This window comes from Phymastichus coffea, unplaced genomic scaffold, assembly GCF_024137745.1.
Source record: "Phymastichus coffea isolate CEN01 unplaced genomic scaffold, Cenicafe_Pcof_1.1 PCOF00025, whole genome shotgun sequence".
NCBI lineage: Eukaryota > Metazoa > Arthropoda > Insecta > Hymenoptera > Eulophidae > Phymastichus > Phymastichus coffea.
The window spans coordinates 78,008-104,777 of record NW_026706836.1 but is presented as its reverse complement, the minus strand read 5'-3'; the positions used below and the strand labels follow the sequence as shown (position 1 = coordinate 104,777).

Below are 26,770 nucleotides of genomic sequence, written 5' to 3'. Positions count from 1 at the left end.
GGAGAACCTGAGTTTCCATCCCCTGACGATGCGGCCGACGTCCCTTGTTGTCGACAACGGGTTTGACGTCTGTTGGAATGACCACATGCTCGGCGGGTGGTTGTTCACTTCAGCATTAACTCCACCGAGTTGATGCTGTCCACCCTCTCCGAAAGGGGGCGTCCGGCGGGGGTCCTGCCGGCGGCCCCCGTGGGCCTTAGTCCGGGTCCGGCTGGAGTGCTCTGGGGTAGCCTGGCGTCGTAATGGCATGTAAACGTATCTTGGAATGCGACGCTCCTACGCATGTTTTCCGGTTCTGGTTCCTCACTGGAACTGATTGACTCATCTTGCCGCATATTCCTGTGTATGGCATCTTCCAGTTCCTTCATCCTGGTTGACAGGTTGTCGATTTGTTCCTGCACCTTGATGTTGGTACTGACGATTTGTTCTACTATATAGGTTAGGTTAGACGCATTTGAATTTCGTGAGTCTTGTACCTCCCATTTTCTCTCACGTTGCCTGGACCGGAAGATGAGGTCTTGAATCATTACCGCGAATGCCGGCGGGAGTTTAAACTGGCTGCCATCGTCAGCCGTTATAGTAATTTCCTTATTACTATTTGTGTTCTCTCCGCTGTCCAGGGCGTTCGCGATGTTTATCGCGGTTTTCTGGACTCGCGATATCACCTCCGCACTCTGTAATAGTTGGGCTAGCGGGTGTTCTCCTTCCTGCTCGGATGCTGTGTGTTCCTGGCATAGGGACACAATTAGCTCCGAGCGTAGGGCGGCTCTTTTGGCTGGACTGCTGTATTGGTGTTCGACTTCCGCGAAATCTGCTGCGGAATAGTCGCCGAGTAGCCAGTTGTGCAGTCGTGCAGCTCTCGAGAGCTTGCTCCCGCTAGTTTTGAGCTCCAGCTGGTCGAGGTATTCTTCGATTTCCTCCTCCTGGAGCGTCCATACCCAATTTTCTACTTCAGTCTGAGTGCGGTCCATAATTGCTGTTTGTTCGCTTGCGTTTGCCTTCTTTGCAAATTTTACAGTTGTGTTACGCGGGTGCGAGTGTTGTGTTATAATTCGTACGCCGAATGAAAAAAATAATAAAATTTTATTAGCCAACACTGGGCTTGATCAACGGCGTTTTATGAATTACTTGCCGAAAGATTCTTCGCTCGTTAGTACGCAATATAATTATCCTACCTATCAGACGCACTAACTGTTTGTTAGTACGGCTGTGTGAGTTAGTATTCAAAATATTGTAACGAGCGTTGCGCGTAATCACCAATAACCGCTTTTAATAATTGTGACGGAGAATCTCGGCTAGGCCGATCTCGTCCGTTTAGCTCTCGCAAATGTCCATGCGCCGTGCCAGGCTGAGAGTGTGTACGTTTGGCACACACACTCATGCTTGGACCTTTTGTTTGCGAGGTGCTGAACACGGGCTGAGCTGACTGCTGGAGCGACGCAGATGGCGCAGAAGAAGAGAGAAAGAGAGAGAGAGAGAGAGAGCGCGCTCGAATCGCGGATCGCCGCGGAAAATTAGGGAGTCTCTGCTAGGCAATGAGCGGAGAAAGTCGCGCGCGCGGATAAACCGAAAGGTCGCGGTTTTTCCGAGTTGGCCTCGCGACCTCGCCGACGTTTTGTTAATTCCGGAGACACGCCCGGTGCGCGGACGAGTGATAGAGCGTGAGGCTGGGTCGCGTCCAGCCGTGTCCCACAAGATACCCGGCACCGGTGCGTGCGGGTGACCGGCGAGGTGCGCGGGCGAGCGCGCGAGCAATTTGGACGTGCTACAGCACCGAGCAACAGGGAGGAGGCGGAGACAACAACAGCAGCAATTAACGAGCGAGTTCCGGATTGAGAGAGCAGCATCGTAGAGCAAGCGAGAGAACGAGCGAGGAGATAGATAGCGACGACAACAAACATCAGCGAGACGGTCAGCGAGGAGCGCACCAGTGACGTCACGCGCAGAGCGCTCCAGCCGTCGAAGAGGCTGAAGGTCGAGGTCGGTGCCGTATTTTTCTCTTGTCTCTCTCTCTTGCATGTTTGGGCGTCAGTCTATGGTTGGTAGCACAGCAGACCTGCTGGCTACCCGTTAATGGCCTATCACCGAAAAGTATTTTGTCGGGCATTATTGTAGCGATTTAATTTATAAAGAGAATCGGCAGGCTGATCAGCCACCGATTCACCTTTCGCGTTCGGATTCATTGTTGTGCCGCTCGTAGTGTATAAGCGCGAGATCGCTGTATTGTAACTCATTGTTGACGATTAAAGGATTAGTGTTAATCCGCTGTTGTGTTTATTCGCCGCTGTATCACTCCTCATCCCGACTTCGAATCTGTGCGTTTAACGTGTTTATGCTCGACGCGTTATTCAGTCGTGGGAACGTCTTTTGCTTTCCGAATCCCCGAATAAATAATTTGTGCGGACGGCCGCGAGCAACCCAGACGGGTACGGCCGGAATTCTCCGTTACATAATATTAAAAAAAAACACATTTACGTTACGACAATACAATGTCAAATAAAATTATTCAATTAAATTAATTTTGTTTGAAAATTGCCGGTGTTAGTTTTCCCCGGGCCAACGGGTATAATATTATTTACGGCAACTTTCAAAATTCGTTGGTGTTTACGTTAAAGAATCTTTCGGTCGCACTCGCACGCGTTCACAGTTAATATTTACAATTTTTCGCCGCGGCGGGCCTTCGCAAGCTAGCTAACAGGCTTTGTTTACTAATGTGGCCTTCGGTGTCAAGTGCGCACAACAACACTTGATTGCCACTTGGGTCACTGGTTGACTGGGCGCGAGTTTATTACTAAGAACCGGTGTTTTGCACTATCAAAAACACCGTAGGTTCTTTAACGTTGGGCGCCATGTAACGGGGTAAGACCGTTTAATTAATTAAATCGCGCAATCACGCTAAAGGGACGCGCGTAAATAATTATGCTCAGTTCACGAAACGGAGAGCATGTATAGAAAGTCGCCAGTCAACCAGTAATTCGTCTTATCGAGAAAGGTGTAAATAACCTATATTCAATCGGGAGTGAGTAGAAGCTATGAGGTAAAAGCGGATCGAAAAGCACTTGTTAGTAATATGAATGGTATCCTTTATTATTCCTCAAAATTCACAAAAGGTCGGCCCGCGCGTTTGTTTACATGAACGCTCGCTCGTCGACAACACGCTTTGCCGGTACGCTCGCTGCTCTTTGTTATTAGAGCCGTCACATGCACGCATCGAATGTTAGAATCAAATTATTATTCATATGATCGCGATCGCGAAATTAAGCTGGCCAGCTTACCTTATGTTTGCAGGCTATCGGAGAAAAACAGCGATAACTCGCACAGCACGGAACAGTTTTTATATTGTTTGGCTTTGCTCGCGGGTCGCGAATGCGCGCACGGAGTGGTTTCGCCCTCGATGGCGAAACCTCACACACACACACACACACTACTTGGCCTTAAGCTGGTGGTTGGATGGCTCCTTGGAGGCGGCTGTCACGGCTATCTGGCACTCTCGGTTATTGCTGAGCTGGCGTATAGTTGACAAGGGCACGTGAATTGGCAGATGCGATAGCGAAAGCGGGCGGATACGACAATGGTCTATGCTTCACTGGTTCAAATTCTGTCGCGCGCGTTCCGTCTGCTTGCGTGCCGAATTCCTTCGTTACCTATTTCGTCCCCCCCGGGAGGTGCTGCCCTCACAGACAGCAATTAAGTTAAATAATCAGCGCTAATTTGACTTTTACCGTCACAACGGATATTGGCAGTATTTTGAATGAGCAGAATATTCTTAGCGAATCGAAAAATACGATACGAACGAAATAAATGGACAATTAGTGTTTTATAATCTGGTTATTCAAGCTTGTAAGAAAGAACAAGTTGGAAATAGTAGAACTGCAGCAAACGTCAGTATAATGGCGCAACTGTTGCGATTGTCACTTAAGTACGTCGTAAAATTAGTTCCGGAATTCGATGAAAAAAATGTAACTATGTGATGTTCGTATCACTTATAAATAAAATAATTCGAACTCTCGTAATCTAGCTAATGAGTAAGAATTTGTTTCCAATGATTTTACTCTAATTGTCAAGAAAATAGATAAATGAATCAAATATAATAAAGAAGTAAATCAAATATACATAAGTAAGTGCAATATATCGAGGAAAGTCAGACAATGCCCTAGTTTCTTATGGTGCGAATTGTCCCATAAGCAGAGCTAAAGTCTTTCTTTGATAGGATATAATTCGGCCCAAGTTTCTTATAGCGCGAGATGTTCTATAAGTCGAGCTCAAATTATAAGGAAAGGATAGTCTTGCTTAGTTAATCACAATGAGAGAAAGAACTTAGGTATCAATCCAAGTTTATTCAGACTCATGCGCTCACCTTGCAAGGCTAGAAGTGAATGCTAGCCTGTGCAAAGGTGGGCCTATTTATACATAGATTTTCCCGCTTATTTTTGCAGGAGAGATTTCATCGAAAATTCGAGATACATTCGCGAATTTTGAGAAATGATTTTTCTTAATTTACAAGTAAATAACCATTAATATTAAGTTTTTAACACATGTAAATTTTACAGAATTTGTTATTTGTTGATTTTATATAATATACAATGATCGCCAATAGTATCGTCAAAAGTTATTAACTAATAAAGTTAATTAACGTGATATTACATTATTTACAATAGAAAATTATTAAAATTTCATATAACTTTATAGTTGATTAATTTTGGAAGTATTTTTCATTTGAATTATGACTAATTTTTCATATTTGTAACGGTTTTTTCTAATTTTAATATGCAATTATTAGATTAATTATCTAAGATTTCTAAGTCATAATGTTATCATTATCAAGTATTAACTTAATATTTTCGTTTTATATATAGCTTATTGTTTAAATAAATTATTAATTGTTTATTTATTAATAACAGTTATTATTCAGCTGTTATTAATGAAACCAATTCTTACTCATGTTCTATGCTTATTCATTTTGCATATAAATTATTTATATATATAGAGTTTATTCAACTTAATGTTACAATTTGATTATTTACAATGTACATTTCAATTTTATTGAGTGACGTGTCTTGTTTCTTTTGCTAGTGTTTTGTGTTGTATATGCGTGTGATTGTGTTTTGTTTGTGTTAGTGTATTTTGCACTTCCTTTTCCTCTTATTTCATCTGTCCGTATTAGGGCTTTTACACCTTTTCTGCGATATCCTCCGCTCCCTCTGCTTTCACTCATGCTTACTACAGTTCTCTCTTACCAATTTCTTTCTTCTCTCTTTTCACTTTTCTTTTTCTTTCTCTTTCTCTTCTTCTTTTCTTCTTCTTTTCCACTTTAGTTCCATCATCCATGCTATTTTTTCTTTGCTCCCAACCATTATTTCTTCCCACTTTTCTCCTTCTTTTCTTGTCATTTCACATTTTTCTACTATGTGTTTCCAGTCTTCCTCTTCTTTTTGGCACAATCTACATTTCCTATTTTCATCTTTTTCCCAGTATCTACACCCTCTTGTCTCGTTCCCTAACCTAAACCTCTCTCTTATCTGTAGCCCTCTTATTTTCCCTTCATTTTGTATTTCTTTTAGTCTACTCTTCTTCATTTCCTCCTTTATCCCCTTCCACTCTCTTATATATCTTGATTCTTCCATCTTGTCTTCCATTTCTTTTTCTTCTTTTTTCTTCAATTCTTCTCTTACTTCTTCCCAGAACTCTTCTCTTTCATCGTCTCCTTCTTCTCTCTCTCTCTGTATTTTTTACTTTCCCCTAGTCTTTCTTCTCTCTCTCCTTTATTTTCATTTCTTTCTTCTCTTTTCCTTTCGTTTCTCTTCATTTCTCTCCATGCTTCTTTCTTTATTGTTCCATCCCTCTCTTCTTTATTTTATTTTTATATCTCATCGCTCTCTCTATTGCTTTTTCTTTTATTTCTTTTCTTCCTGTTTCCCATTTTATCAGGTAACTCGGTGTGTTTCTGTCCAAACCCAGTACCCATTTTATATATTTCATTTGTAGTCTTTCTATTTCCTCGTATCTTTTCCACCCCCATATTTCTGCTCCATACATTATCACGCTTTTCATTAACGCGTCAAATAACATCATCCTTAGCTTCCAATTTTCTTTAAATAATCTTTCTCCCAACCCCCATACTTTTCCTAATCCCATTTTTATTTTACCTTCTGTTTTCTTTATATGTCTCTTATTCCCATTATTTTTGCTTATTGTGAATCCCAGATAGTTATATTCTTTTACCATTTCAATTTTCTTTCCTATCCACTCAAAACTTTCTTCCTTTCCTCTTCCTCCTCCTTTCTTACATTTCATCATTTTTGACTTTTCTACATTTAATTCCAACCCTCTTTCCTCTAGGAATTTCCTTAGTTTTTTCAGCATCTCTTTCATCCCATTTTCATTTTTTGCCAATATTACTATATCATCTGCATATCCTATCGTCCAGATTTTCTTTCTTCCTATTACCACTCCTCCTTCCTGAATTTTACTCATTTTCTCTTCTAACTCCGCAAAGGCAAGATTGAATAGCGTGGTGCTCAGCGGGCACCCTTGCCTTACTCCCTTTTCTGTGTCGAATTCCCCTATTATCTCTCCTCTAATTTTTATTCTGCATCCTGTTTCTTTATATATTTCTTCTATACTTCTTCTGGTCCTTTTCTCTATTTCTTTTTCCTTCATTATTTCCCATATCTTCTGTCTTCTTATCCTGTCAAACGCTGCTTTCATAACAGCGAAGAAGACAAACAATTTCCCACCTTTTTCCCTGATTTCTTTTCCTATTGCCGTTTTTAGCACATATATTGCGTCTGTTGTTCCTCTTTTTAGTCTGAATCCCATTTGCGTATCGCTTAGTATTCCGTTTTCTTCTATCTCTCTGTCTAGTCTTTTCCTTACTATTTTTGCATATATCTTGTAGCCTGTGTCCATCAGCGTTATACCCCTGTAATTGCTTACTTCTTCTTTTTTACCTTTCTTGTATACTGGTATTATTATTCCCTTTCTCCATTCCTTCGGGTATCCTTCTCCGTTCCATACTCTATTTAGACATTTTGTCAGGTCATTTGTTAGGCTTTCAGTCCCTGCCATCCACGCTTCATTTGCAATCCCATCTTCTCCTGCTGCTTTTTTCTTTTTCATTCTCTTTATCACTTCTACTACCTCCCCTACTTTTATTTCCCCTCCCTCCTCTTTTTCACCTCTTTCCCATTCTACTCTTTCTTCTTTTTGATTGTAGTCCTTTTCTTTTTCTCCCATCTGCTTCTTGAAGTGTTTTAGCCATTCCTCATTACTTATTTTTTTGTCTATTTTTGTTCTTTTTTTCTTTCCTCCGCTCACTTTTTCCCAAAATTTCCTTCTCGTTCTATCTTTGCCTATTTCCTCCGCCACTTTCCTTCCTTCCTCTTCTTTTGCCTTTCTTATTTCCTCTCTGTATTCCCTCTTTGTTTCCAAGTATCTGCTTCTATCCCCAGTTCTTCTTCTTAGTTCTTTCAGAGCATTCATTACCTTGTCTCTTTTTACCTTACATTCTTCTCTCCACCAGCTTTTTCTTGTTCCTTTTTTACTTCTTATTTTCTTTTTTGTTACAGCGTTCTGCACTCTGATTTTTATCTCTTCCCATTTTTCCGTTCCTTCTACTGCTCCTATCCATCTATGATACTCTTTTCTTCCTTCTTCGCTCCAGTCTTCTCTTAATCTTTCTTCTTCTCTGTTTTCTTCTTCTTCAACCCTGTTTTCTAGTTCCACTTCTACTGGTAGGTGATCCGATTTGGTTCTCTCTCCCATTTGCATTTTCTTCACTCTCTCTTCCCCTCCTATATTTCCTATTATGTAGTCAATTGTCGACATCCCTCTCGCTCCTATATATGTAATTTCTCCTTCTTCATCTCCTTCTTTTTTCCCATTCATAATCACTAATCCCGTCTCTCCATTTTACCATCTCTTCCCCTTCTGCGTTTATCATACCATCCTTTGTTTTTATTTCTCCTATCTGTCCTTCGCTGTCCCATTCTCTTCCTTCGCCTCCTGTTCTAGCGTTAAAGTCTCCTCTTGTGCTGCATGTAGACTGATGCAACCGTGCATTTTTCTCTCTCTATCTCTATTTCCCCTACTATGACTTCTTCTGTCCTTTCTTTCTTCCATTTTACCTTTATTCTCCCTTGTCTTTCTCTTACTGCCGTCAGTCCACCCCCTATCTCCCTACCCCTTTTTCCTTCCCTTCTCGAGTTCCTCCATTCAATGTTATACCCATTCAGATTTCTTCCTATTCCTATTTCTGTTTCTTCTCTTTTCACCCATGTCTCCGTAAGTCCTACTATATCAAAATTTCTAATATATTTCCAGTCCTCTTCTTCCAAGCTCTTTATTCCCGCCACATTCCAGAATAACATTTTAACTGTTTTCCTTCCCTTCACCTCTTCTCTCTTCTCTCCTCTCCCCCCTTTATTTCCGAAACCCCTCCATTCCTTTCTTTGCCATTCTCTCTTCTCTCTCGTTCCACCTCCACTCTTCCTCCCCTGCTCTTAACCCGTTGTGCCATATTTTAACTTCCTTACCCTTATTTTTCAATTCTCTTGCTTTTCTTCTTACCTCCTCTCTTATTTTCCTCTGTTTCCACGTCCAGTCGTGATCTATATATATTTTTTTCTCCCCTAATTTACTTTTTTTCTTCATTATTCCCTCCTTTTGCTCTATCCCTTCCTGTCTCTGTTTTATTTCTGGTCCTCCTATACTACTTAGGCTTATTATTTCCCCCTTAATTCCCATTCTGTCCTTCAACCATTCCTCTGCATCTCCTTTTTTTTCCCATTTCAGTTCTCTCTCCAGATCTGTTACAATTATATTATTAACCCTACTTTCTCTATCCATCCTCTCCTTCATGTGATCCATTTCTTCCCTATTATCTACTCCTTTTTCTTCTACCCTTGTCTCTCTTCCTTCTATGTATTTTTTCATCTTATTCATCTCTTCTTCCAATCCTATCATTCTTTCTTCCCACTTCTCTTGTCTTCTTTTTTCTTCTCTTTTCTCTGTTTTCCTTTCCTCTCTATCTTTCTCTAATTCTTCTCTAAGTTTTTCCAAACCTCTCTCCCATTTTGCCTCTCTTTTTTTCTCCGCCTCTTCCATTCGTCTCATCATTTCATTTAGCAGTTCCTCTTTCTCTTTCTTCCCCTCTCTTCTCAGTTCTCTCATTTCTGCTAGTACTCTTTCAAATGCATTGTCTTCGTCTTTACTCTCCCCCACCCCTATCAATGTTCTGTCCATTTCATTCCTTTCATCCCCCTCTGTTTCACTCCCCTCGCTTTCACTTTTGTACCTTTTCGTCTGCCTCACTTCTTCCTTGTTTCCTCCTCTCATGCCCTCTTCACTCTCTCTACCTCTAACCCCCTTTGCCTTCCTCTTATCCCCTTTACCGTCCCTCTCTCTCGCTGTTCCTGGCGTTGTAAACATCTCGTTCCTGTTTCCTATTCCAATTCCCCACCTTGCTCCCGCCTTAACTCTCTCTCTTATTCCCTCTGTCTTCGCCTTTATGCCCCTCTCCTACGCTCCTCTTTTCCCGCCTTCTGTCTTATCTACCCTAACCTATCCTTTTTCCCTTTATTTTTTTTTCACTTTTTTTCCTTCGCCCTTTGTCTCGTTCTCTTTTTCTCTTCTCCGAACGCCCTTCCACTCCTCCTACACCTTTTCTCCACTTTTCTCTTCACTTCCTGCTCTCCTTCTCTCCAGAATCGGCTTATACTCAGCACTCACACAAGACACGTCTACTCTCATCCAAGTCACAATATAACCTCTGTATAAATTATTTATATTTTTATAATATTTCATATGTTAATAATTAAATCAACTTTGCATATTGATATTCATTATTAATTTATAATTGAATGAGATATTCTGAATCTACATGTTAAAATCTATATAATCGATACTTTGTTATATTAAAATTATCTATAATTAACATATTTTTCTTGATGTCATGAATCATTATATCTATGTCTATAATTTTGTGACGTCACGCTGTTTATTTTGATTCGACTCTTATTTGTATACAGTCTCGTAAACAGTGAGGTAGCGCTGCTTAATGTATTGTTTTGACTAAACAGATAAATACGTTAGACTAGTTGCAGTCATTTAATAAATAGTTCATAAATAGGACCGTTACAACTATAAATGAATATATTGATAATTTGAAGTACGCCAAAAGAATTATTTTTGAAGTCGAGGAACCTAACGTATTTCTAATTTTTTTAATTAAATTAGGTGGGGAAGTTTACAAGGCGTAGGCAAATAATAAGATTGATAAAATAGATAATTACATTAAAGTCATAAGACAACTCTTTTCTTCTTTTGATAATATACATAGTTTAAATTTACGGAAATTATTCAAAAACCAAATTAGTCAGTTTTAATATACGCAAATCGGTTAAAAGACTTAGTTTTACAAATTAAAGAGATGAAAAAGCTAGAAACAGGTGTGATAGACGAAACTTTTAAGACATATGAAAAAGCGGTAAATGCTGATGCGTTGAAAAATTTTAAGAAAGGACTACAGTAAGATTTTTATTTAGAGTTGGGAAATAATAATAATTTGATTTAATAATAATAATTTAAATAATAATAATTTAATTGCAAGATGCTATCAAAATTGAAACAAATTTGAGAAAGCAGAAATTGTTTAAGGGAGATGTTGCTAGTACTTTTTATGGCATTTCAAATTCAACTGCTACTTCGGAGAATGTTTCTTATATTTATAATTATCAAATTTCTCAGGACTAAAATCATGAGGCTTTATTTTGTAATAAGGGAGCTTGTGTATATTGTAAAATTGAAGATCACTTATCAAATAATTGTAAAGTCACAAAAAATTGAACTTATATGTAATTTTTGTAACGCTAAGGGTTATTCTATAAATGGTTGAAAATTTAATAAGGAAAAGGAAAATCATTGCCAATATTGTCAGGTGATGGGTCACACTGTTGTACAGTGTCCATTTATTATAGAATATGAGGTATGCTGGAAGTGTAAAGAGAGTGTATACACCCGCATACCCGTTCAAAATTACTCAGATCAGCAGATCTTGCGCCGCTTGCAACAGTAGTGGGTACACGGTGCGCAATTGCTCGAGTGTAACATGCAAACGTTGCAATGAAGTCGGCTACTCAGTAAAGTTTTGTACAAGTGAGGGGAGAGGATACAGATTCATGGTGTGTACAATCTGCAATGATGAAAGTCATGAAACGAATGATTGTGAATTAGTAAAAATTTTGCTTATTTATAATAAAAGTAATGAAAATAACGGAAACAGATGTATTTCAAATACCAGTTTTAGTAACGATAGAAGTAGAAGGAAGAATAACAGCTATGAGAATGGATCTCCGCAGTATAATAATTTTGAAAAAAAGAATAACGATATAAAATGCGATTATTATCATATAAAGAATCACGTAATCGATATGATTGTTTGAAATCAAAAGCATTTTAGAGGAATGCGAAAATAAATAGTGTGTGTTCTTATTGCAAGAAATCACGTATAAGGTCAAGTCATGTCCAATTATAAAGTCATTAGAGTAGTCAAAAAAAATTCTGTACGGTTTGCAAATGAACAGATCATACAGATTCAAGTTGTTTCAGGCGTAATAATCAGGAAAACTAATAAATTCTTCCGGAAACGAGTGCACAGAAGAATCATTCGGGAGGTCACTCTCTGTAGAAACAGAGCGCGATATAATGACAGTGCGAGGTATTGAATTTACTGACTAAGACGGAAATGACATTGTAAATTTAGCAGATCAATATAATTCGGAAATCAAATTGGAACGTGTTCCTAAATTATGTTTTCAAGATAAAACCTAAGAGAAATGTTGTTGCGAATGTAAGGGTAATGTGGAATTAAATAATACGTTTGAAACTAAAATACCCATCCATATTTTAGAAAATATGGATATTTTCTAAAATTTGAGAATCTTCTACAGTACATGCAGGTACCGAATTTTCAGGTGCTAATTTTAATTCTCTTGTTGATAGTGGAGTTCAAATCAATATCATAAAAAGCAATTAAATACCTTCAAATGCAACAATAGATTCAGAAAAAATCTCGGTATTATTGATAAGGCTATTAGAACATTGGATTTATAAATTTACTGATTTAAAAATTAACTCTATGAAAAGTGTAAAACTAGATTTAGCAGGGAATATTCTGGAAAAATCTTGCTCGGGACTAGCTTATGCCGATAGGTTTGTGACATAGAGTAATTTTTTTGTACAGGACCTCATAAAAATAACTTTATTTGAAGGTTATGTAGTTGTTGCACTAGATAATGATGTATGTATTGATATGGGATGTAACCTTCTGGTCTTTACTACCACATGAAAACTGTTTTAAGAATCAAGACGATGTATTGTGTAGAGGGCCGGTTACCAAAATAACCTCACACGATCAAGAAAGAATATTTAGTATAAGCAAAAATGAAGTACCATTCACATTGTCGGGTAGAGGAAATATAAGGTTTTGTAACAGAATATTGATGGGAATTGAACACCCAAGACTTTTTATATACGAGCAATCTCAAACGATAATGATATTCAGACAAAGCAAGGGATATTTAATTACGATTTATTCACATATTTCAACAGTCAATTCATGTATGTAGAGAAACGTTTCAGGTCCGAAATAAAAAGCCTTTATTTAAATATTTTAAAACAAAAATGTAAATTAGAAAGGAAAGTCCTATATAATTCCCTATTCCATCACTCTCACCTGATGAATTTGTATACAACATCATGGAAATACCTGGGTACATAGCTCGGCTGGCAGGGGAAGCCGTACATATTATACAATGTACGCCTACTAAAGTATAGCTACTTCATATGGACAAGTGCTTTCCGCAACTTTCAGTAAGTTCGGGAAACGAGACGTTTTATTTGACATCAAAAACACGTATCTTGATGAAAACGAGAATAGAAATAAATTGCAATTGGTAAACCAATGGATAAATCTCACACCAGCTTTGAGAAAAACAGTCAATACAGTCTTGACTTTGAAACAAACCACCAAAACGACACGGAAGTCAACTAAACTAGAATCATTAGCGACCAGCGGTATCTATTCTCATGAAGACCTACAACAATTACAAAATCACATCTTTTTTCCCATGGAGAAAGCATCACTCGTGAACGTAATTGCGAGAGGCATGCAAGGCGAGAAAAGCTTGCAAGAAGGATTGGTATTTAATCTAATATTCACAGAATAGACACTGACCCACATCGTGGAAAACACATGGAATAAATTCATCACCAAGCTAACATAACTCGGTTCAATAAGTTCCGCCATTATAATGAATGTCATTATATTCCAATGCGGTAAAAACTCATTCAATGTAATAATTAGAGGTTACACATTACATGCTATATGTGGATTCTCGACATACCTATTAGGAGCCAGATTTAGCTCAATCACATATCTGCTCGTGACGCTAAACAGGCCAGTAGCCAGCCAAAATTCAAAACTTCATCGAAAGTTAAAGAATATGAATTGGATGAAATAATAACCAACAAAAAAGAGATCGTAACCCCAAAACTATCAGTAACTCTCCTAATTGCATCCAACCAATTACCAAAAATCACACCCCGAGATCCCCCTTGGAATGAAATCTCTATAATTAACAAGCAAAACATTCCACTTTTTATATTAGAAATGTATTGTTAAAATTACCAAATTTATGTTAATAAAGATTCTAAAATGAAGCTCTACCACACCATAACATAATGTATTGTGATCTACGTAGCATTACAATTAAATATTAAGACAAATAAAACGTAATTAATTAATTATTGAATATCTTAAATTAATATAAACTTATATTTTTATTTTTGTTTTATGATTGACGTTGATATCGTACCGATATGCAATGGTCTAGCCATTGAGATGTTACGTCCTGATACGTAAGCTTTTTATTGAGAACATCAGCATTAAATCGAAACTAAGATAGTGGGTTAAACATTCAACGTCATTTTTTAAATTTATAATATTGACCAAACTCAGAAAAATTTATTTAGGTCGAAAAAATCAACGAGCTACCTACAGCACGATCTTCAGCAGTTGATTCGAGACGCGCGACAGCTGAATAACTACTAAATAATTCAGTATTTATCCATTGTTATCTAAATTTGAATAAATAAATAGTTGTTTGAATAACGAATATCGAGTGTTTACGTATCCTTATTTGTTGATCACGTTTCACACGTCTTCAAAATAGAGCCAAGCAGCCAATTAACGCTATGTCTACGGAGGCGCGACATAACAATATAAAACGTCGCAGGACAAACACGCACAGACATTGTTGAAAATTCAATTTGATATAAAAATAGCTACACTTTTTAATACTAATCATCATCGACTAACTACATTTTTAATACAAATGGTAAAGTATATCAAAACAAATACATAAATTAAATTTTTTTTTTAATTATCACAGAAAACTCGTACATTTTCGTTCAAAAATTAATTTTTTCATCAAAGTTCCCGCCTTTGTTTTTATGATCACTGTTAAATTACTACGTAATAGTAAGAAAAAGAGAAATTTTATTAATGATCTCACCTGGAGATGAAAGTTTATGTTTTGTACTTAAATTAGACTGGGGTTATGGGTGTGTGCGTAATATAAGTAAAAATTCTGACTCAGAGATTAAGTGAAATCTTACTTTTTAATCAGGAAAGAAACAAAAGCCAACATATGTACTTATCCGGCATAAAAAAACCCAGCCCTAAGTGGGGGAAAAGCCATCTAAGTACAAAGTTGAACTTTAACAAATAACTTGAACGCTAATTACATAAAATTGTTACCTAAAGGCTCGCAGAGCCTGTACAAAGCACGTATATTTGAACGGCGTTCGCTTACCAGATCATTGCCCACACACAGATAGCCAGGAAGTGCCACACACATACACACACACACCTCGGTACACCGCAGCCCCGACGTCTCGGGCACACAATACTGCAATGACCTGTGATGCCGATCTGATAGGCTTGAAGAGTTGTGACAGCACCTAGAGTCGTGAAGACGTCCTCTGCTAATGTAGTTAGCCCTTTAGTCGGTTTACCGGCAATCGCGAAAACGCCTAGCGCAACTTCTCACACTGCACTCGTGCACACACAAACATACACACTTCAATTGCTGTTGTTATTCAATGCCACTGGCTATCGCTAAATGCGGTATCACACACGGCTCACGACTATGCGAGATAGAGAGAGAAGTGTCACTGCTCGTTTCCCTAAAGGAACTGAACTTCATCGCCTATTTTCCTTTACAAGAATGTCCCCACTCCTAAGACCCTTGTCAAAACTCATCAGAGGACCCCCCTTTGCGAGGACTAAATGACCCCGTAGTCCGGGTTGATTACCTGCGTTCGTCCAACACGTGTCTTCCTTATCTCATGTCATCACCGACACGTGTGTCCGTTACTTTTCGAGTATCTCAGAGCTGGGATCAAACATGAGGCGCATAAATGTGCAGCGATAGTTGAACGCAAACACAAACAGATGTAGCAAAGACGGTCTGAGCATGCACCGTAATTTAAGAACCTATTACCGCACAACTATCTCTCTCTCTCTCTCGCTCTCTCTCTCTCATAGTAAAGCAAAAACAATAAACAATAACCATTTTTTTTCGAAAGTTATTAACTTTTTGTTTATACAATTCCTAATATCTCAAAAAGTATTTTCTTTTTTGAAAAATTCTTGCTCCGGCGTGTTTCTGAGGATTTTTGCTATCGAAATCAATCATAAAATTCAAGGGCCCGATATATCAGAAGGCGTAGCCCTAATCAAAAGGCGTTTTCTTCTAATTAGGACTACACCTTTCGATATATCGGGCCCTTGAATTTTAGGATTGATTTCGATAGTAAAGATCCTCAGGAATACGTAGAAGCAAGAATTTTTCAAAAAAAATATACTTTTTGAGATATTAGCAATTGTTTAAACAAAAAGTTAATAACTTTCGAAAAAAAATTGTTATTGTTTATTGTTGTAATTATTTCAAAATTTTAAGGCATTATAAATACTTTGAAAAAATCCGACTTCGATATCTTTATTAGTTTTTAAAATACAGCCGTTTGAAAATTTTTTATCATTTTTCTTTAATTGTTAATAACTTTTGATATAATTAATGTATCGTCATCAAAATTTAAGAAAAATCTCACTTTCATGTGTACAACAATTGTGCCAAATTAAAAGAAAATCCGTAACCTAAGGGTTATAAGTCAATCGATATAGCCAAGAATAACCTATATGTTCATGAGCCTATAATCTTGATGCCATGAACGTATTCACATAATGCGGAGGTGATGCTTCAAGATCGATTAGTTTGTTTACGAAAAGGTCTCTTGGTCCTTTAGCCCTGGAATCGAGTCTTTGTTCTCGTTAAAGTTTCCTTGAATTATTGGAGGTAAGGGGAATGGAGGTAACGGACTCTACTTCGTGAGAGCACGTAGATTCGTAAAGGATTACACAAAACTATCCTGTATGTTCAATTTGAAGTACATAGCTTCCGGGTATAGCGTTAATGTTGGGAATCTAATCTTGACAGGAAAATCGTTACTATTCTCTATTTGTAGATATATATAGCCATCTATAGATTTACTAATTTATTTACTAATTGATTTCTTGCTGTAACGTAAGAGTTTCCAAATTCCAAAATAAGGATATAGTCTTTATAGAATGAGATTAGATTTTTAAGAGGTACTTTTAGGGTTAATTTAGTACATGGTGGGATTTCTTGGATCATTTTATTGAAGAAGGGGTATTAGTTCATCGGATTCTGCAATACTTCCTGTTCAAAATTAACTACTGCGTGATTTGATCTAGGAAAATTTGCTCCTAAAAGAGCTTGGGTGCTGATGTGGAATTGGTCATTTACAACAATAAATTCAATTTATACGCCACCAATATAATGGTTGTACCTATAGTCTATATATCGGTCATTGAGACTCCTCTGGTAAGGGGAGCGACAATGACGTTGAGTTGAAGATCATCTTGCAATGCCGAAATTCTTATTAAATTTGGTTCGGCACCGGGGTCTATCATGGCGTCAACCTGGCTATGATTAAAATCATTAGATGTGATTTCGACAATAAGAATGTCGTCGGGGTTTTCTAGAGGGACTTGTAAATTGGTTTGTTTCGTCCCTTCCCGTTAGGATTAGATTTACCGGGATGTGTTTTTCGGCCGGTCCCAATGCATTAGTGCTGCCGGGGCTGGCCGCGCGCTTCCCGGTGGCTAAATGTTATTGGATATTCGCCATTGTTTATACTTGAGGCCCAAGCAGTCATTGACGCTGTGGCCATTCATCTTACAGTAGCTGCAAGTCGTTTGTGGGTTGTATTAAGCCTTTTTGAACTGCACCTGATTTGGATTCATACGTCTTGGCTGATGTGTTGGACCGTCCTTAGGGTGAGTGTACGGTACGTCTTGGCGTTAACACTGTTGAGCATAGGTTGTTGGGAAGGGATTCTTGCGTTGTATTCTGGGTATGTTGTGGATGGTTCGCGTAAACTGGTGCTGTATTCATCGTATTATTTGGCTTTCTGTCCGTCATTCCATGTTTTAGTCGGTCGCGTTCTTGTTGTTTGTCCGCTATTATTGCGTCGTTGAACATCTCTGGTAATGTAATGCCCGGTTTCATTTGAAGATGGCTTCAAAATTCGCAATGGAGCCTGTCCCTGAATCCTTCGATGGTCTCACTATCAAGTTTAGCCTTTTCCATCAAAGTTATTTCTCTGTCATTTTCTAGTCGCGTAGCGTCAGAAATATTGTCTCGGATATCCATAACTGGTAGGATGTACTCTAATACGGTATCGTTCTTTCACCGTATTAGGGCCGCTATCTCTTCTCGGATGGGTATTTGCATTTGAGGAAAACACTTGTTTGAGTTGTCCTGTGAACTTGTCAAAGTCCATGAAGATCAGCCCTTGTATAGCTGCGTACGCTGTATTTTTTAATTTGTTGGTAAGCAGCTAGATCATTTAAGACAAAACTTCTTATAGTACTAAAGCTTTTGCGCGGCGGTACACTCTTATAAACGCGTGTAAATCAGTATCGTCAAAACGGGGAACATTAGCCATGGCGTCTTTAACTGTGACAGTAGTAGGCAAACTACAAGGTACCGTGGGTGAAGTTTCGAATGGTCTTGATCGCGGTGTGTGATAAAAGGATAGTCGCTGTCGTATTTGGGACAGGAAGCTATCTGGCAAATCCGAGGTCATCGGTGTTTGTGTTGAGTCAACCAAATTTTGATTTGGTGTGATAAGGGCCGTTGAATTATCTACCCGGTCATGTGCTACGTGTAGTAATGTAATTTGTTTTTTAAGTTCCTTTGTTTTTTTGTTTTCTTTGTCAAGAGCAATGGTAACCTCTTGCGTAATTTTTCCCGCTCCCTCGTTGACATGGGCTTTTTCGGCAACAAGCGCCGCGTCTCGAATGCCTAGCTCTCTTTTTTTACGTTCAAGTTTGGCCAACTCCGTTAGATCACCTCGAGAATTTTAGGAAGATCCATTGTCACGTGAGTGTTCAAAGTCTTCGTTCAGTTTCGGCATTTTGTCCAATATGAAAAATAATGCGTGTGGATCGAACTCTTAGGCGTTTTTAATAGATTTTTTTGTAAAAATGCGTTTGCGAAAGCAGAATTAGCGTGTTATGATGTATTTAGATATTGGTGAGCAACACGGGTCGTGATTGAGAACTCTGGTATCCGGACTTTTCTAACTTTTTGTGTGTACGTATATAGAGAGAGGAAAGAAAAAAAAACATATACTTGATATGTAATAGCGATACGAATGTGCGTGTATGAGTTGACTAACGAACCCGCGGTGGGAGACTTCGAGTCTTATTGTGTGATGTAATTCATTTTGTTAATAGGGCTGAGTACAAATATTCTATTGAAAAAGTATCTTACTGTTGCTATCACCAACGTTATGTCTTGTTTTTACATTATTTTATAAGCGAATAATTCACGTGTTCGCGTGAATAGCGAAGGTTTATGGAATAATACAGATTTCATAATATGAAATATAGTATTCAATAGCGGAGAAGCAACAAAGTTAGTAAAAATGCTGTAAATCAAATAAATTAATGTAGCAGCGATTGTACGAATGACATACACTAGCTAAGAATGTCAGAAAAATAGACTTAGAACTGAGCGGTATTTTATTTAAAACTTATTGAAAGAAAGTTGTACTACTTGGTCATGATGCTTGAGCTAGACTGACTATCGTCAACAAAAAATGCATCGCAGAAGCGCTCATTTACTCACCTTAGCTCATCGCGAGTTAGGGAAATTAACTATTTGTCAGGTGGATTCATTTTACGTCTAGCGCGCGCTCGCGAATCAGTTCTGATTTTTGCAGTATTAACTAATTTTACCTGCCTTTACCACTCAACTTCGTGAAAAGACTTTTTTAAGAGCTCTTTCTTAGAGTTAGCAACAAAGACATACAAATTTGCGGTATCTTTCTGTCGACCTTGCCTGTGTAAGCCTTATCGAAATCTATCACATATTTTGAATATCCATATTATTTGATATAAGAAGAATATCGCTTACTCATACAATTTCGCATTTAAATTATGTCTTATAGCATGTGGACTGCTACTTTGTGTGTTGATTTTGTCTAAAGTTTTAATTGAAAAAAATTTGAGTCAGAGTACATAAATATCTTGAACTTAGTGATATTTAATGTAAACTTCACTAAATGTTTGATGAAAAGAAAAATATATTTAAAAAATTAGCTGATTTAATCATTACTTCTTTGGCCACATACATTATGTAAATTTTGAAAAAAATAATAATTATAAAAATAATAATTAGAATTTTCCAGGTTCCATGAAAAATCATATGAAATGAATTGTTATTTTGCAACCAACTAAATCCATTTCTTAATACGCATACTTATCTTGAATATAAATAGCTATAAATATTGAAGGATATTAATGTACAAACATGAATTGATTTTATTATAAGAGTACGTTCAATTTTATATAGATGTTATATAATTTACATAATAATAAATTATTTTACCATATCCGCCATGCTTTTTTAAAATTCCCTTTTCAGGTAATTTTGTTAAACTATTAGGAGGAAGATCTATGAATGACACCACTTCTTCGGTCCCCGTGTCTCGATCTTCATCTTCAATTCCAGTACGTTTTATTGATGGATGGTGTTCTCTGAAATAATTAATAATCAATTATTATTATTTTCTAATGCTGTAAGCAGCATCAAAAGTTTGATTAATATGTAAATTATCTTTCATAATATTTTACTTGCAAGTGATCTTTTTTATACCTGACATTTGCATTAATCTGATATAAAAATAGACAGAAATTTCATTTAGTATTCTACAATTTCATTGTTCATCAATAAAATTAATTTCATCTCTTACACACATACACACCCACACAATAAATGGTTGTTAGTCCTCGACAGGAAGAAAGGGGACAAGTTGGAATCACTCCAAAGAAAAGTAGCTAATGTACTAAGAAATCAAGCAGGCGTAGCCGGTAAATCTCACGAGGTGGAGCTATTGATAAGGGACCTCAAGGAAACAACTACCCAAGGAAAAGTCAAAACGACCCTTTGAAACGCAGCTGGTAATGAATTTACAGTAGCAAATAACGCTATTAAGAGCACTGCTGCCAGCTTGCAAGGGAACCCAAATTGCCTTGGTTAAGCTACCAGACGAAGTGGCCAGAAAAATCATGGGCGAACAGGATAGAATATGAATTGTCTTATTAAACTGTTTGATCAAAAAATTATTAAACGAAAAAGTATTTCAGTGCTGGAACCCAGGATATATTGCTAGTGACTGCCCAAGTCAGATCGACAGATCTAGTCTCTACACCAAATGCGGGAAGTCAGGACATAAAATATGTCCTGATTGCGGAATGCTGAAATGATTCACACCGTCCCTTGAGTGCTGAAAGGATCAAAAAACACCATTACATAGTAGAAAGCTATAAATGCCTTGTCTTCCACGAGAAGAACAATTAGAACCTACCAGTTAGGAAAAAATGAGAGTGTTATAGCACAATCTAAGCCATTATAAATTGGCACACAATCTGCTGACTCAAATAATTACAAAGATGATGATGGATCTGTTTATCATTGCTGATCTCTACACCAGACCCGAGACGTACTTTCGAGGACCAAGTCGATAGCACGCAAAGATGGTTTATCAGGGTCAAACTTGGAAACGTGTACTATTATAGCATCTATACTCCTCCCAACCTGAAAATTCATGAATTCAAAAACTCGATAGACAGGCTCTCTTAATATGTTAAGGAGCACGCCCTTCAGTGTCATAGCTGGGGACTTCAACACCTGGTCAGTGGAATAGGATAGCAAGAAAACGGATGCAAAAGGAATTCAGTTGCTGCGGACGATATCTTAACTGGATATGACACTCCTCAATACCCAGAACATGCACACATTCGAGACGGATATCGGAAACTCGATCATCAATAGATATTCCTTGGTCAGAAAATACGAAACTAGTCTATTTCTGCATTTCTTAACCAGATCTACGAGACATCTCAACGAAAAGATTCCAGGTATTGTAGCACTCATTGATTTATCTTACTACTTTCTCCTTTTTATGCTATAGCTAAAATATATGCATGAAACATAAGTGAGCCTTATCTACTAGATTTCACATTGGTACGTTTTAAATGTTAGGTTTTAGCGTAACAATTGGTTCCAGTACCCAACTATCTAAAAGCATTCGAATTAGAATTAAATAACGTTTGCAGCACTAAATAATAAAAATAAATGAGCATAAACCGAAAAATGATAGCGTTTGAATAAAACAAGCATAAATCGAAAAATCGCATCAATTTCTTTTTTATTAAAAGTTATAGTACATAAAGTATAATATCTGCAATTAATACAACACCATATAAGTAGCTTTAGCCTAGTTAGAGGAGAAAATGGCTGGAAAGTGCTCGACGAATTCAACGAAAACAACCATCGGCTTATTAGCTGGACGATAATAAGTGGACCAACCAAGATGAGACCTCACCTCAAAAGAGTGAATTTCAGAGGATGAAATGCGAATAAACTTGATGCAGAACTATTCCAAGAAGCATTCAATAGTGAGCTCCTTGCCGCCAGCAGTGCACAAAAGGATGACTATCTGCCCATGTATTAATAGAATGATGACACCGCCAAACGCCGACAGGAGAGCATCAAAATAAGAAAAAAAGCCACGTGAGCCTGAAAAAGCCGAACTATAGAGACCTGAAGGAGTTTCACTATATAGCACGACGCAATCTGACCAAGGCTATCAAAAGCAGTAAAGCAAAATGCTGGCAAGAACTATTAGAAGAGGTAGAATGCGACCCAAGGGGCAGGCTATATACATGTGATGAAAAGGGTAAAACCATAGGCACTGTCCTCACCTACTTGCCCGATTTCGTAAGAGAAAATTGTTACAAATCTTGTCCCGCAACAACCGCAGCTCCAAATCGACAACCTCACATCAAGGGAGGGATCATTTCACCGATCATACTGGAGGAACTAATAAGCACGAGTGTAAGAACGAGAAACAAGAAGGCACCTGGGCCTGACGGTATTCCAAACATTACCTTGAAAATGGCAATGAATATAGGGCCAGAAATGTTCCTCTATATGTACAACAACTGCTTATAGGATGGACACTTTCCTGACAAATGGAAGCTGTACAGGCTGGTCCTCCTCCTAAAAGGAAAAACTCTATCGTACGGATCATCAGTATATCATCCCCTCTGCATGCTCGACTCAACATGCAAGATTTTCGAGCGGATCACATATACCAGAATGGAAATAATAACTAAAGAGCACCTGTTTAGAGGAGTAAATCATAATAAGTGTAATTTACAATGTAAAGATCCTTCATTTATAACCGTTATGCTATATAACTTTGGTGACTATGACTCACAATTTATTATAAAAGAAATTGCAACACATCCTGCTTTTGAAGGAGATATTCAAGTTTTAGCTTAAAATATAGAAAGAGATATATATCTTTTACAAAAGAAGTGAAAAAATGTCGAATTTACTTTCGATTTGTTGATTCATTTTGCTTTATGTCATCGTCTTTAGATAAACTAGTATCTTGTTTAACAGAAATAGCTATAATAACATGAAAATTTCTTGAAAGTAGCTATAATCTAGAAAAAATTGAATTATCAAAAAGAAAAGGTCTATTTCCATATGAGTATGTGAATAATTTCACTAGATTATACGAGTCTCCGTTACCTGCTACGGAAGCATTTCATAGCCAATTAACAGACAGTAATGTCAGTAAAGCTAAATAGTAATAGCCAATTAACAGACAGAAATGTCAGTAAAGCTGAGTATCAGTATGCTCAAAACGTTTGGAATACTTTTTATATTATGGATGTAAAATGTATTCTAATTTATATTTAAAAATTGATATACTGTTAAAATGTGTAAACGATCATATAAACTTAATCTAGCCACTATTATACGAGGTGTGTTCAAAAAGTAACGAGAATTTTTAAATTTCGCGTGTTTGGAGAGTACGCTTGTATAAAATTTTTTTTTATTATGTTGGTACACATGCCCCTGAAGTACGATGAAATTTTCAGCAATATTCATTGCTTACTTTTTAAGTGGCAGCCGCTAACGTTAGACGTGTTTTTCGAGCTCGACGATTTTCGTTTGTGAAAAAAAATGGATCAAAGAATTTGTATTAAATTTTGCGTAAAAAATGAAATAAAGTGTAGTAAAGTTTGTCAAATGTTAACAAAGGCATATAGTGAATCTGCTATGAGTAAAGCAAGGATTTATGAGTGGTATAAGCGTTTCCAAGATGGCCACGAAAACGTTGAAGATGACGAACGACCCGGACGCCCAAGCACATCAACAACCGATGAAAACGTGAAAAAAGTGAAAGAAATGGTTATGAACGATCGCCGAATCACAATCAGAGAAGTCGCTGATGATGTTGGCATATCAGTTGGCTCATGCCATCAAATTTTTTCGAATGTTTTGGGTATGAAACGTGTGGCAGCAAAATTCGTTCCAAAATTGTTGAATTTCGAACAAAAACAGCGGCGAATGGAAGTTGCTCAGGAGTCGCTAAATGAAGTCAATAACGATGCAGAACTACTAAAACGTGTTATAACAGGTGACGAAACATGGGTTTACGGATATGTTGTCGAATCTAAGGCTCAATCGTCCCAGTGGAGGCATTCTGGATCGCCAAGACCGAAAAAGGCTCGACAAGTGCGGTCGAATGTGAAGGTTATGCTCACTGTGTTCTTCGATTTTAATGGCATAGTGCATTATGAATTCTTGCCACAAGGTCAAACAATCATTAAGCAGTACTACCTACAAGTTCAACGTCGTTTGCGTGAAGCAATCCGAAAAAAATGCCCGGATTTGTGGCAAAACAATTCATGGCTTTTGCACCACGATAATACGCCTGCTCACACTTCATTGCTTGTTCGTGAATTTTTGGCCAAAAACGAAACTGTAACGATGCCTCAGCCTCCATATTCGCCAGATATGGCTCCATGTGACTTTTTTCTATTTCCAAAAATAAAGAGAACATTAAAAGGCCGTCGTTTTACAAGCATAGATGACATTAAAAGCGAATCGCTGAAAGAGCTAAAAGCTATTACAAAGATTGAGTTTCAAAAGTGTTTCGAGGATTGGAAAAAGCGTTGGCATAAGTGTATTGTATCCGAAGGGGACTACTTTGAAGGCGACAACATTAATGTAGATGACTAAATAAATATTTTTTTCATAAAACGAAAATTCTCATTATTTTTTTAACACACCTCGTACAACTCTCGGACTAACGTGGGATGCTGTGTTGAAGTATGCAGAAATTAAACTCGAAATATTGACCGATATTGATATTTGAGTAAAGTAATAGCGGGTAAACATATACGCGAGATAATCGATGAAATCAGCTGGCGAAAGGTGAACCGAGTCCGTGCGATCGAGGCATCGCAGTAAAGCAGATTGCCGCGCCCGCGAGGACAAGGAAAATGGTTTTCATGCATGAGCTGCTTTGTTCTCTCTCTTTCTCTCTCTCTCTCTCTCTCTCCCTCTCTCTGGCGATTATTCGCGCCGAAAATATCGAGTTCTGTTAAAGTCCGGTCATTACGTTTTGGCTTCGTAACTCGACTTTGTTATTTGAAGAGACGAGTTTTGTACCAGGAAAAGACAAGTAAAATGAAATAATAAAATAAAATAATAATAATAAAAGAAGGACGAGAAAAAAACAAAACTCGTGAAAACTTTAACAATCAATTTAGCTCAATGCTGAATTTAACTGATCTTCAGCCGCTCATTCAAAGATACATTACGCGTGTGTTTGACCCTTTTTTACGGGTTTTGTTCAAAAGAGGAAAGACAGGTTGAGGATATAGGCGAAAAGTAAAAATATGATAGAGTTGCATTTTTACTTATAATTTATTGCTTCTATCTTTGCTTACTTTGTTTTGTCTTTTATATTTTATAAATAAAAGTCGTGTCATATATTATTGTACTGCGAATTCAGCGTAGCGAGGAAACGAACAAAGTAATGAAATATTGAATCGAAAATCATCGACATTGATCATTCACTCTCTTGTACACGCAATCACACTCATTATACTCTTCATTAATTAAGAGTGCCTCAACGGAACATAATTATAATGACAGTACGCTAACAATGCCCATAATAACGCGCCCTAATACTAATAATCTAGCAATACGCATCGCGTATTCTTCGCATATTCTTTATGTTTAACAGAACGTTCAAAATACGATAATGTCCTCCTCACAACGTCGAGGCAAAAATATAGTGTCTTATCTCGAACAACAATGTTAGTGTCCACGAATGCTGAAAGTAAAGCGCCAACATATATAATATAAATAACGAGATAATAATGGTATTCGGAGACGCGCTATTTAATGCATTTATAAGAAATATACACAGCTTATAGTACATCAGAGAAAGATTGAATAACGCGTTTATATAAATATGTACAGTTCCCTAAGATACAGGTTAAACTATCAAATAGTACGTAAAGTCTGATAATTAATCTGCCGCCTCCCTCCCTCACCCTTCACTTGCTCAGTGCCCTTTAATATTTTAAAATACGAGGTGTGTTAAAAAAATAACGAGAATTTTCGTTTTATGAAAAAAATATTTATTTAGTCATCTACATTAATGTTGTCGCCTTCAAAGTAGTCCCCTTCGGATACAATACACTTATGCCAACGCTTTTTCCAATCCTCGAAACACTTTTGAAACTCGATCTTTGTGATAGCTTTTAGCTCTTTCAGCGATTCGCTTTTAATGTCATCTATGCTTGTAAAACGACGGCCTTTTAATGTTCTCTTTATTTTTGGAAATAGAAAAAAGTCACATGGAGCCATATCTGGCAAATATGGAGGCTGAGGCATCGTTACAGTTTCGTTTTTGGCCAAAAATTCACGAACAAGCAATGAAGTGTGAGCAGGCGCATTATCGTGGTGCAAAAGCCATGAATTGTTTTGCCACAAATCCGGGCATTTTTTTCGGATTGCTTCACGCAAACGACGTTGAACTTGTAGGTAGTACTGCTTAATGATTGTTTGACCTTGTGGCAAGAATTCATAATGCACTATGCCATTAAAATCGAAGAACACAGTGAGCATAACATTTACATTCGACCGCACTTGTCGAGCCTTTTTCGGTCTTGGCGATCCAGAATGCCTCCACTGGGACGATTGAGCCTTAGTTTCGACATCATATCCGTAAACCCATG

The 26,770-nt window shown here is 37.5% G+C and overlaps 1 protein-coding gene across 1 annotated transcript in view; it reads right to left on the bottom strand.

Moving 5' to 3' along the window:
• Nucleotides 1–26,770, bottom strand: part of LOC131675548 (uncharacterized) — a 388,279-nt gene that overhangs the window by 297,028 nt on the left and 64,481 nt on the right. Inside the window, exon 4 of the mRNA XM_058954564.1 lies at nucleotides 20,043–20,191. Coding sequence (XP_058810547.1) covers nucleotides 20,043–20,191 — 149 coding nt within the window. The remainder of the gene's footprint in view (nucleotides 1–20,042; nucleotides 20,192–26,770) is intronic.